This window comes from Micromys minutus (genome assembly GCF_963924665.1).
Source record: "Micromys minutus genome assembly, chromosome: 24".
In the NCBI taxonomy this organism is placed as follows: Eukaryota; Metazoa; Chordata; class Mammalia; order Rodentia; family Muridae; genus Micromys; species Micromys minutus.
The window spans coordinates 8,447,958-8,461,138 of NC_137959.1; the positions used below are offsets into that span (position 1 = coordinate 8,447,958).

Sequence of the window (13,181 nt, forward strand, 5' to 3'; positions counted from 1 at the left end):
GTTCTTCAAAAATCATATTTGAGAGCTGCCAAATTATGAAGAAGAAAAAAAGGTGTTCTCTGGCTCCTACTAGCATTTCTGTTTCCCTGAAGGACTAAGTTCTTGACTGTGTCACAGCAGATACTGAGAAGTTGTAAGATCCCAGGCAGGATGGAGGAATGGGTGGGGAAATCACCATCTTCAGTGGCTCCTAAAGACTACATGGTATCCTTCTAACTTTTCATTGTAAATACACCCCAGCTGTGAGAAATAAATCTGGGGCCATCCTCTTCACCTAGAAGTGGAACTGTCAGATAAAATATGTCGTGTGAAATTCAATTTTTTAAAAAAATAACTTGTTTAGTATGACTATACATCATGTGATATTAGGAATACACTTTGACCAACAGATTATCAGACATGGGATGCTGGTATTTTATGTGTGTGTGTATGTATGTGTGTATATGCATGTGTGTGTGTAAAGATTTTTGTGTGAGTGTGGAAGCTAAAAGGCATCAGAACCCTTGGAGCTGGAGTGACAGGCCATTTTAAGCCACCTGATGTAGGTCATGAGATGCGAACTCTGGGTCTCTCTCTGCAAAAGCGTAACACCCTCTTTCCTCCCAATGTTCTCTGCTAGTTGTTGGCTTGGGCAGCAGAGGCAAGCAGAGCTCCGAAGACGGCTTCGTCACAGTGAGTCTGAAACAGGACAGAGGTACAGATGTCCTCTCCTCTGTTCACCAGCCTACTGTTTTTGTTTCTTGACCTACACATGCTCATCTCTTGACTTTTGGGTTTTAGGGAAAAGGGCAAATTCTCAAGAAAACCGTAATTATCTGAAACTCTGGACTGCGGAAAATAAGTCTAAGTCAAAAAATGCCAAGGATTTGCCCAAGTTGAATCAGGTAAGAGACTATTCTTCCCAACCATATATAAATGTAGATTAAAATATCCCCTAAAGATAGTGGGGACTTAACTATTTTCTGCTTGGGTTTGCTTTGTTTCGTTTTGTCTTGTTTTTGTTTTGTTTTGTTTTGTTTTTCAAGACAAGGTCTCTCTGTGTAGTCCCTGCTGTCCTGGAACTCTATGTAGACCAGGCTGTGCTAAAACTCACAGAGATCCCCCTGTCTCTGCCTCCTGAATGCTGGAATTAAATGTGTATGCCATCACAACCTTCCGGACTTTTTCTTAAAGACAGAGTGTCATATAGTCCAGGCTGACCTCCAACTGACTATGTAGCTGAGGATGACCTTGAATTTTTGATCCTCCTGCCTCCACCTCTCACATGCTAACACTATAGGCATGAACCCCCCCCCCCCATATCCCGGTCTGCCAGTTGAGCCCTGGGCATCACGAATGCCAGGCAAGCACTTCCATTGATCTATGTCTCTGTCCCATTTGGATTTATTTCTCTTGCATCAAAATTCTGCTCCCTGTGAGAAAATGTTCTTCTAAAAGAAAAGTTGAGCAACAAAGTGCTCAGCTATATATGCTCCATCCCAACTGGCAAGATTACCTTCAGACATCAGAAGTTAAGTTCTGCTGCCCCACATCACTGCGTTCAGCAATAGAAGTGTCGTGGAAAGCTAAATCGTATTGGGGGAGCGATTTAAGTAGTTATAGTCATGAAATGGTGAGTTTCCCAATAAGGCACCAGGTTAAACTTGAAGGCATTGCTCCGTACGGGGAAGTAAGGAGGTGTGTCACGAGAGACGCTAACCTAGGGGAACATCCTCAAATCTTCAGAGATGTGAGAAGAGATGAGTCTGATGCTTCCTCAAGATAATAAATGTGGGAGGGAGGGAGGGAGGGAGGGGATGTAGTATCTAGCGTGGTGGTCCATGCCAATAACCCTGCACTGAGGAGGCAGAAGAAAGGAGATAAAGAGTTTGAAGCTAGCCTGGGCTACGTAGTGAAACCCTCAAAAGAGGACGAAGAATCTAAGCAAACTGTAGCTCACCCACTGTGCATGAGGTGTATTTTCATGAGTGTAGGCACATGGTGTGTTCACAGAGGGCAACCTCAGCTATCGTTCCTCAGGAACCACCCATCTTGCGTTTTGAGACAGTCCTTCATCGGCCTGGAGCTCACCAAGTAGGCAAAGTTGGCTGGCATCTGTCTCTGTCTGCCCCAGTGCTGGGATAGCAAGTGCACACCACCTCACCTTCCCTCCCCCATAAAATATGGCTTCTTGGGAGACTCCATGGCCAGTACTTTACCGGCTGAGTCATCTCCCCAGCCTCTGGTGACAAGTCTGTGAAGGCTTTTACCATTTCATTCTTGCTGTTTTTGTGGATGGCTCAAATTTCCAAATGAAAAGTGGGAGGGAGAGAGGGGGTAATAAAGAAGCCGTAACAGTAGGTCTATCCCTACTTTGTAGAGCGTTTCCTGGAGCCATAGTTTAAATAGTTGTGAAGTCTCCGCCCACAGCTCCTCACCTGCCCTACTCTCTCTCCAGGGGCAGTTTATCGAGCTCTGTAAGACCATGTACAACATGTTTAGTGAGGACCCCAATGAGCAGGAGCTGTACCATGCCACAGCTGCCGTGACCAGCCTCCTGTTGGAGATCGGAGAGGTCGGCAAATTCTTCATCACTCAGCCTGCCAAGGAAGATGGGGTTCCTGGACCAGCCTGCGGCCAGGCCATCCCCGGGATGCTCTTCCCTAAGAAGGGGTCCAGCCAGTCCTATGTGGTGGAATCAGCAGAACCGCTCCCAGCCAGCCTGGCAGTTGACAGTGAGGAGCACTCCCTGGGAGGACAGATGGAGGACATTAAACTGGAGGACTCCTCGCCCAGGGACAACGGGGCCTGCTCCTCCATGTTGATCTCGGATGATGATACGAAGGACGACAGCTCTATGTCGTCCTACTCGGTGCTGAGTGCCGGCTCCCACGAGGAGGACAAGCTGCACTGTGAGGACATTGGGGAGGACACCGTCCTGGTGCGCAGCAGTCAGGGTAGAGCCAGCCTGCCCAGGAGCAGCAGCCTGGACCGGGACTGGGCTATTACCTTCGAGCAGTTCCTAGCCTCGCTCTTGACGGAGCCTGCTCTCGTGAAGTACTTTGACAAGCCGGTGTGCATGATGACCAGGGTCACCAGTGCGAAGAACGTCCGTATGATGGGCAAGCCTCTCACCTCAGCCAGTGACTATGAAATCTCTGCCCTGTCAGGCTGATGTGTGAAGGGAAGCCAAGGAGTTTTTTATGTTCGTCCGTGTCGGGGGTCAGGGGGCTCTTTCCTTTTAAATTAAATATTTATTAGTACCTGGCTTTAAAAGCCTAGTGTTTTCATAATGTAATACAATGAAAAATGGTGAAAATAGATACCCCAAAGTAAGGCACTAACAGTCTGCCTACGAGGCATGGCTACCAGAACCTAGTTTATTCAGTGACTCCCCCCAAAACCAAACTGTCAGTGAAATTCGTATTATAACTTAGTACTCTTGCTGTATCGATAGTAAGAAAATAGCTCTGTTCGACGCTAATAAAGTCAGCCATGTTCCGGGATAAAATTAGACCCAGGAGGAAAATGGAGGGCTGTGAACAAGACTGTCTTTAGAAGGAAATGGTTTAGTCGGCTGGGGCAAATCTCGAAGTACATTAGTGAGACTTAAAAATATTTTTTAAGATTTGAAATATATTTCGTAAAAATTCTCTATCCAAAAATCATATTCTACACGGGTCCCCTTCAAGGGGGACACATCTGGGTTTCGGGTCCTTATGAAAATATAAATGATTTTATCTGATGCTAGAATGATAAATTCGATCAGTGTGGACATGGAAACCTTCTCTGATTATTTATGTCACCTGTCCAGGGGGAAGTGTGAATCATCTGAGAACCAAATGTGAACACAAAGAGGTCCCTGGACACAGGATCCAGCCTTTTGTTTCAGTTTTTGAAGGACTAGAAGTCCTGATACTTCTCGTACTGGGTTTTTAGATTCTTGTTACTCATTGAAAATGCAGCAAAAAAAAAAATAATAATAATAAAATTAAAGCCACACTCCTTACCACTCCCATATGTTCTGTAGAGTCAAGACATTATATCATGTGTCATGTATGACCAACTTCCCAGTAAGTGTCTATAGAGGTCACAGTCGCGGCGAAGGGATTCTGCAAGGTGACATAGCTAGGTGTTTAAAACGGAGCCTGTCTTATATAACGGAACGAATGTTCTGACCTCTGAAGGGGTGTGGACATCAAAGCTGGCACGCCTGCACTTTGAATTCTTATTTCCGTTTTCCGCTGTTAGCTTTTGTTTGCTGCAGATGCTGGGAGACTTTCCGCTCCGGCTCCTGGCCTCACAGTCGCGTTCATCAGGTTCACCTTCTCTCTGCTCGCCCCGACGCTGCTTTACAACACTCCCTTCTTTTCTTACACACCGAGTCCTTTCTTCAGCCGTCCCGGCTGTGATTTCTTTCTATTTTATTTACAGAATGATTTTTAAACTGTCAAATGAAGTAGTTACGATCAATGTGAACAAATAAAATCCTTCAGCGATGGCTTGGTGGCTCTGTGCTTGAGTTTCTGCCTGAGGCCCTACATTGTTTCTCTGACGGTTTTGAAGGGAATCTATCAGCAGACAACCGTTTCAAGTAAGTAGAATTTTATGAGCAAATATTTTGAGATAAGAACATGTATAGAGCTGAGAGGTAGTTCTTCAAAAAGAAAGACAGTGCAGTGTTCCAAGAATATTTGAAATAAAAAAGGATAATTTACATTAGGGTTTCCATGACTGTGAGAAGACACTGTGACCACAGTTACTCTTATAAAGGCAAACATTTAATTTGGATTGAGTTGCAGTTTCAGAGGTTTATTCCATGTTGGGGAAGCATGACAGCACGGGGGCAGAGGTGGTGTTAAAGAAGGAGCTGAGAATTCTACGTCTTAATCTTCAGGAAGCAAGGAGAGATTGTGAACCACACCAGGCACAGTTTGAGTATCTAAGACCTCAAAGCCCTGCCTCCACAGTGACACACTTGCTCCTAATAAGGACACACCTCCTAATAGTGCCACTCCCTATGGCCAATCATTCAAACACACAAGTCTGGGGGCCATTCCTATCCAAACCACCACATAACTGTTACCAGTTCTAATTTTAAAGGCTTGGAGCTAGAGAGGTGGCTCAGCAGTTAAGAGCGTGTCTACTTCACTCTCAGAGAAACAGAGTTCTGTCCCCAGTACCCACAGTTAGCAGCTCGGATTGGCCTATAAGACGCCTCAGGAAGGCTTGAGAGTGGGAGAAACGTCTTCCCCAGGGAAGAGCACGCGAATCCGTTCTCCATCTCCAAGTGGTCAGTTCTGGAAACACACACAAGTAACATACAGACTGAACAAGTTGTACTTGCATATGTTTGTATGTTGATGTGTGTGTCTGGGTGTGTAACAACAATTAATGGGGGGAAAAAAGAGGCCATGAATTTGGTTGTAGGGAAGTTATGGGAGCATTGGAGAGGGAACAAAAGGAGGAAAGATATCTCTAATTATAATTTCTTACCGTAATGGTTTAAGTGGCTATAACTCTGGCTCCACAGGGAATCAAGTCCTTGGACCTCTGTGAGCACCTGCACTAATGTCACAATTAAAAAACAAAAAAAAAAAATGTTAAATGCTTGTTTTATGTCTGTCAAAGCATCAGAAATCCCGTTTCTGCTCCTTCTCTGTGTTCTACAGCATTCCTCCATATGCATTTCACTGAGTCACTTTGAGTCAGTGTCTGACTTAACTCGAAGGTTCTTGCCCCATAAGCCCATGTGTTTCTACCTGCAAAGATCATTTAAATACTCCTCAAGAATCTCAGATGTGACCCCGCTTGACCAGCACAGTGGAGGGATGCGGAAGGGACTGACTAAAGCAGGTTAGCTGGACACTGCAGGCCTCGTCTCCTGAGCGAGCAACTCTGCTGTGAGGCTGGATCTGTTTTCAGGCACATCACAGGGTTTTCTCCCTAGCAACAGTGTGCTGCGTAACGGTGATTAGTAGTCGGTTTTCCTATAAAAAGTTACCTGTGCAGAGCCCCAGCCCTGGAGTATTTCTGTGTTTCTTTCCCTGCTTGCGTCTGGATGATTTGCTAAGTTCAGAGAGCTGTTGCCAAGGGTCCCTGTGATCTTAACAGGAAGCAAGAAGGCAGTTCGACTCAACACGGCTCAGTAGGACGGGTGTTGCTTCAAACTTCAAAAGTCTGGCTCTGAGCAGTTTCTCTTAGCCACATTTATTTAACCACAGCATGATTTGGTGAAAATGGTTCTGGTGATGACTGAGTCAATTCCACGTGCATAGCAAGTGTACATGGACCTGCGTGGGGGGCAACCTAAGCTATCTGCAGATCAGACATGGCTTAAAATAAGGGTCTTGGGGAAGATCTGACCTCACAGCTCAAACATCCCCACGCCAGGAAACAAGTCCACATCAGCCTTGTGGGCACATAACAGGTATTGTGTTCCTTCTGTTGAAGGAGCAGCCCGTGTGCTTAGCATCCCAGCTTCCCCTAAGTGGTTATCTGTGAGCACAGACCCCCCCATACCCCCTCCCCCGTGCCTCTTGTATCATCACCTCACAGTGATGGTGCCGTGTGGTCCACTCAGTCCCCCCTCCTGGGACTTACCCACTTGAGCCCACTATGCTGTTAACAATTCTGAGTACCACTGACTTCCAATGTCTCTCAGCCCATGCCTCCCTCCTAAAATGGCTCTCAATGTGCCACAAAGATGGTGGATGTCGTAGTCACTGTTAATACCTGTGATAATGACAAAATAGACAAAGTATCTGCTCTCCTTGCCTGAATTTTATCACATGCGCCCCCAAAGCTAACACTGTTTTCTTCCCATAACATTTCTCCCAGTTACTTCTTAGCTTAATTAATGACATCAGTATCCATTTAGCACCTGAAGCCAAGCACCATTAATACTTCCTGATCGTGTGAGGCCCACTGTGGTGGTTAGTCTCCTCAGCTTGGCACAACTCAGAGTCACCTGGGAAGAGAGTCTCAATGAGGGACTGTCTAGATCAGGTTGACCTGAGGGTTTGTTTTGATTATCTTATGTGAGAAGACCCTGCCCACTATGGGTGGCACCATTCCTTAGGTTGGGTTCTGGACTGTTTAAGAGTGGAGAATATGAGCTGACTAGCAAGTATGCATGGATGCTTTTCTCTCTATGCCTGACTGTGTATATGTTGTGACTTAGCCATGTCTTCTTCCAACTCTGACTTCCCCATAAAGCTGAGACAGTTGGTTTTGTCAGAATATTTTATGAAACCAAAAGAAATGAAACTAGGATATCCACGTCTAGCCACTGAGCCCAGTTGTGATTTCTTCCTGTTTCCCTTGAAATCAAGTACACCTATCATGTTTAGCATCTCCCTTTACTCCCACTGGTATGTCAAACTTTATAAGTCAAACTTATTCTATAATTTTATCATTTGTGAGTGTGCGTGTGTGAGCATACACATTGGTGTGCGTGTGCATATGATGTGTATGTTTGAGTGTGGGTGCATAGATGCTAGGGAAACCATATAAAAGTTGGAGAAAAACTTTCAGGTGTAAACTCTCCCACATCATGGGTTTCGGGGAACCTGTCCAGGTTGCTAGGCCTGTACAGCAAATGCCTTTATGGAATGAACTGTCTGATGTCCATTGAAGGCTGGCTTTATTATATGTTTAGCCAACATATAAAGTAACAGGTGTTCTTATGTCATTTTCATGGGTAATATTTGTTGGCCCACCCTTTTGCTTGTTTATCTGCCTGCTCCTCCCCCCCCCCGCTTGTAAGCTTCCACCCCCAGCATTTCCCCTCCATTTTTAAATCACATGTGTCGTATTCACTGTTATGAGTTAGTTGGTCTGGTGCTGCTTGTATTTAGATGCTAGATTCTGTACTCCAGGATCTGGTTCTCCCAGACAAGCAGATCCTCATGTATCCCAGCTTCTGATGTGTTTGGGTTTTTGTTTGTTTTGTTATTGCCCTCCCATGTTATCCGTGATTGGTTAATAAGCATGCCTACAGCCTGGGCTGGGCAGAAGAGAGGGTGGAACAAACATCCGTGGGCTTGGGGTTGAAGGCAGGGACCAGGAGGAGGGAGAAGAGAGGACACCAAAGGAGGCGGCTGACGTGAGAGAAGATGGACCGTGAGCACGTGGCCAGGAGAAACGAGTAACAGGGGCCACGAGGCTGGGGTATAAGTTAAAATAGCTCAAAACCTAACCCACTACACCTCACTCCTCACCCTCTCTCTTAAGCCTTTTTTCCCTCCCTGTCATGGTTCCTAGCTAGTCTAGATATTTTAATCTAAATTTCTATACACATGCGTATGATGAAAAACTAATCTCCAGTTGGGATGTTTCTGAGTTTGGACTATCTACTTTAATATTTTTCAGTTTTGTCCACTTTACTGCAAATTACATAATTTCATTTTTCACTACACTGAGTAAAATTTTATTATGCATATCTAACACATGTTTTATTATCCATTCACCTATTGATGGACATCTATACCAACGCTATTAGCTTAACCAAGTGGTTCTCAACCTGTGGGTTGCAACCCCTTTGGGAATCAAATGACCCTTTTATAGAAGTTGCCCAAGAACATGAGAAAACACAGAGCTTTACATTACAACTTATAACAGTAGCAAAATTACAGCTATGATGTAGCAATGACAATAATTTTGTTTTGGGATCACCACAACTTTAGGAACTATATTAAGAACTATATTAGGAACTATATTAAGTCAGGAAGACTGAGCAGGCTTCTGTTGTACAACAGGAAAAGTCCAAAAAAAACAAAACATCTTCATGAGTTGTGAATCTAATGGCTCCTCACCCTGGCACCTCTTCATGATACCCAATCTTTCTGCTCCAACGAGTGCCCCCATCACACACACATACAAAAGATAACTTCGTTTTGACTGTCCAGCATACAGCCAAGAATAACTTTGAACTTTCGATGTTTCCGCTTCTGCCTCCCCATGTGTGTGCCAGGCAAGCTTGCTGTCACCTGAACTTTACCCCCTTGTGTCTGTCGCCGGGAAGACCCAACCAGAGGCCTCCAGTTCCATCCCTTCGGTAACATGGAGTGAAAGACCTTCCCTGGGACTAGAATTGAAGCCCGAGTTTAACAAATCCTAGGTGAAGTTTTGCATCTCTGGTCAAAACTCACTGAAGTGCTGCGTCCTTCGTGCTGCAGACAGTGGGGGCGGAGGAGGAGACAGAACTTTGGATCAGAGTGACCAGAAGGAGGCTGGGCAGCTCCTGCCCCAGGCTGGACTCCTCAGGCACCTTTTTTTGTTTTGGTTTGGTTTGGTTTGGTTTTGCTTAAATTCAGACGTGACCAGGCATGTTCAGAGTTGTGTGGCTTTAAACTTGCTTTAATTCAGGAATGTCTCTAACAATCCAGGTTACCTGCCATTAAATATTTGCATGGGATTTTACTTCTTGCTTGCCGTGTGGTTTCCTTTTAGGTTATGACTCTAAGCTGGCAACCTTCCTCCCAGGACTCTGCCAGAATAAACCATATTTGTCACCAAGCCTTCCTCTGCGGCAACAGCAACCGTCTCCCATCAGTGGGACTCAGTCAGACACTCCCTGGCGGCCTCCCTGAGACCGCCACTGGCTCACTGAGACACAGTGGTAGGCTGTGGCAAAATTTCCTCTACACATTTTGCAATCATGTGAAAAAGCATAACCCGGGAAGACCAACCTTTGACCTTTGAAGGACCTCTCGGCTCACTCAGAGCATTGCAGTTGAGGGCCTGCTCTGCTTCATCTGCAAAGGAGGACAGCAGCTACCCTCCCAGAAACCAGCGGCGAGCCTGGGAGACCGAAAGCCTGGCAAAGTGCTGGCTAGGGGAGTGTGGGGGCCTGAGTTTGGATCCCCAGATCCCACATTAAAAAAAGAAAAAAGGTCCAGTGAAAGCTTTTAACTCCCCAGCTGTGTGGGAAAGACAGACACCCGCCAGCCAGTCTAACCAGGTAAAGGCTAATGAGTGGCCCTGTCTTTTTAAAAAGCTAAAATAGGTGAATGACTTCTGAGAAAAGACACCAAGGTTGTCCTTTGGCCTCCACACTCAAACACACGTACAAGTGAACTCACATGTATCCGAGCACCTGCACATACATGAACATGCAGAGGTACGCAGACACACACACACACACACACACACACACACACACATACACACATACACACAGACTAAAGGAAGCAGAAGGAAATGCCTGAAGGATCCAAATTAAATGAACAAAGCCACAGAATGATGCACAGATGTGACTCTGAACACAGAGCAGCCAGAATCTTCAAAGACAGGGTGTAGCGTGGGCCATCCACTGAACACTCACAGGTGATGTCACCAGCAGACAAAATGACATCACTTTCATCCCGAAATACAGAGACAATGTGGATGAGGACAGAGAAGGACAATGAAGCTAATGTCAGAGACAGTGGGACACCAATGCTCTCCCACAGTGTGTGTGTGTGTGTGTGTGTGTGTGTGTGTACCCATGTGCATTTATGTGCATATGCACATGCAGGCCATCAGTCAACCTTAGGTGGTATTCCCTAGAAGCCACCCTCCGTGAGTTTTGAGAGTGTGGAGTTCCCTGAGGAGGCTAGGCTGCCTGGCCAATGAACCCCAGGATTCAACCTGGTCTGCCACTCTGGATTGAGATTGCAAGCATGTGACACCACACCCTGTCATCAGATGGGCACTAGAGGTTGAAGCTGGGTCCTTACGCTGGTACGGCCAGCATTTTAGCAACTGAGCCGTCTCCTGAGCTTCCCAAACGACACCTTTAATGATGACATCCCAAGGCACTGTGCAAGGGCACAGTGTTGGCTGAGCCAGTATTAGTAGGAAAGTTCACTTACCTGTGCTCTCAGTCCTCCCTTCACTCACAGGTGCTCTCACGGTCCTCCCTTTACTCACAGGTGCTCTCACAATCCTCCCTTCACTCACAGGTGCTCTCACCATCCTCCCTTCACTCACAGGTGCTCTTACCATCCTCCCTTCACTCACAGGTGCTCTCACAGTCCTCCCTTCACTCACAGGTGCTCTCACCATCCTCCCTTCACTCACAGGTGCTCTCACCATCCTCCCTTCACTCACAGGTGCTCTCACGGTCCTCCCTTCACTCACAGGTGCTCTCACGGTTCTCCCTTCACTCACAGGTGCTCTCATGGTCCTCCCTTTACTTACAGGTGCTCTCACGGTTCTCCCTTCACTTACAGGTGCTCTCACGGTCCTCCCTTCACTCACAGGTGCTCTCACGGTCCTCCCTTCACTCACAGGTGCTCTCACGGTCCTCCCTTCACTCACAGGTGCTCTCACGGTCCTCCCTTCACTCACAGGTGCTCTCATGGTCCTCCTTTCACTCACAGGTGCTCTCACAGTCCTCCCTTCACTCACAGGTGCTCTCATGCTCCTCCCTCCCTGACTACAGAGAAAGCACACACCCGGAAGTGGGAATTGGGTCTGTGGCCCTGACAGCTGGGCGGAAAGGAAATGGGATGTGCACCAAGGAAGTCGTCAGCATACGGGGCTTTGGAACCCCTCTCATGGGCAAACGCCGTCTCCCACAGAGCCCCTGTCCTGGCCTGATTGACTCTTATTTGTCTTTTAGCTTTCCTTCTTCCCTGGTGGCAGCTGCCTTTGAGATAGATGTGCATGGAAAAGCCGGTCCAGGGTCTCAGTGAGCACTGGGGTCCTGTAAGGCAAGGAGGAAATGCTGGGAACCTTTTTCGTGAAACTGAGCCTCAGGCAGGACCTGTCACCTGTTTTTATCCTGCCCAGTTTTTCCAAATACTCATTTACATGATAACCCAAACTTCCAACCATCAAGGGCTAGCTGGACAGTGCTGTCCTCAGGTGTGGCCTGGGGTGCTCCGCTTCACTGGGCCTGAGCTGTGAACCCCCCCCCCCCCCCCCCCGTAGTACCGATGCACAGACCTATTCCCGAGGAAAGGCCGGTCAAGAGAGCTGTGACAGCTTCTATTCAGACTTCACTCGGGTGCCCAGGGGACCGACATTGTGTCCCCATGGCACTCTGAGTCTCTTTAGAGAATCCAGTCTTCCTCTCATGCCTCTGAGAACAGAGCCAAAAACAGAAGACACAGTTCTGTATGCACACAGAGTTACTGTGCAAAGGCTGCTTATGGAGTCACTGTGTATAAACTGGATGTCCCCTGGCCAGGCCAGTCACTGTCAGTAGACACAGAATAGTAGCGAGGTCAGATAAAAGGGTTGCGCTGAGCCCTCTACCCCCCAGCCACACCCCTGTGTACTCTCCCCACATCCAAACATGCTTGCTTTGACTCTGTTTGAGTTAACCATCTTTCTTCAGTTACAGACAGCAATTATTACAGTTGGGCCTCATGGTGCAAGCCTGGGCTCAGGGCTATCCTTGGCTACCTAGCCAATTCGAGGGAACTTCAGGATACATGCAGTCCTGTTTTAAAAGAAGCAAAAATAAGAGAAAGCCAGGAAACTGACTGACTCCTTGTATGAAGGGTTCTATAAAGCAGCCCTTCATTCAGAGCAGCACGTCAGGATCAATCTGGGAAGAGTGGAGTCCTGAACTAAGGCTTTGGATCATGAGATGTGGAGTCAGTGGTTCTAACCTGTTCACAGGTCACACCTTGAATGGCATCTGTTCAACTAGAGACAAGAGCCCCAGACACAGTGTTTCATTCCCTAACTCCAGGCTTTCGTAGGTCATCCCTCTAAGGCCAGGGGGAGTCTTTGGATTTGTGAAGAGAGGGTGCTATGACCGGTCAGCAAGGCCTGGGACTGGAGCGGGGTACAGAGCATCGCACAGGGACTAGACTGTTAGCCCTGCTCAGAACAGACACCCCCGTCTCTAGACGGAGGACAACCTACAGAGAGTAGATGGGTTTAAAGACTACAGGGCTGCCCTGGAGATGAGTTTGTATTTTCTAGAGGACCAATGCTGCTCTCTGCCTCCCTTCTGTGAAGCCCAGGTGTATACTTTTCCTTTTCGCTGTGATACAACACCCAACAAGGGCCACTGCAGGAGGGAAGGGTTTACTCTGGTTCATAGTTCAGGGGTACTGTCCGCCATAGCAGGGCAGATACGGGGGGCAGGAGCGTGAGGAGGCTGGTCATGTGATCTCTGCAACCAGGAAGCAGAAAGAGGTGAATCCTGAGGCTCAGCTCCTTTTCTCTAGTATTCCCAGTCCAAGCCCCCATCCTATGCT

At 47.1% G+C, this 13,181-nt stretch overlaps 1 protein-coding gene across 2 annotated transcripts in view; it reads left to right on the top strand.

Moving 5' to 3' along the window:
• Positions 1 to 3,154, top strand: part of TBC1D9 (TBC1 domain family member 9) — a gene marked incomplete at both ends in the record, with an annotated part of 89,649 nt that extends 86,495 nt beyond the window's left edge. For both annotated transcript variants that reach the window (XM_080937473.1, XM_080937474.1), the window contains 3 exons: positions 620 to 694; positions 781 to 884; positions 2,438 to 3,154. In XM_080937473.1, the coding sequence (XP_080793599.1) occupies positions 620 to 694; positions 781 to 884; positions 2,438 to 3,154 (896 nt within the window). The remainder of the gene's footprint in view (positions 1 to 619; positions 695 to 780; positions 885 to 2,437) is intronic.
• Between the last annotated feature and the right edge of the window lie 10,027 nt (positions 3,155 to 13,181).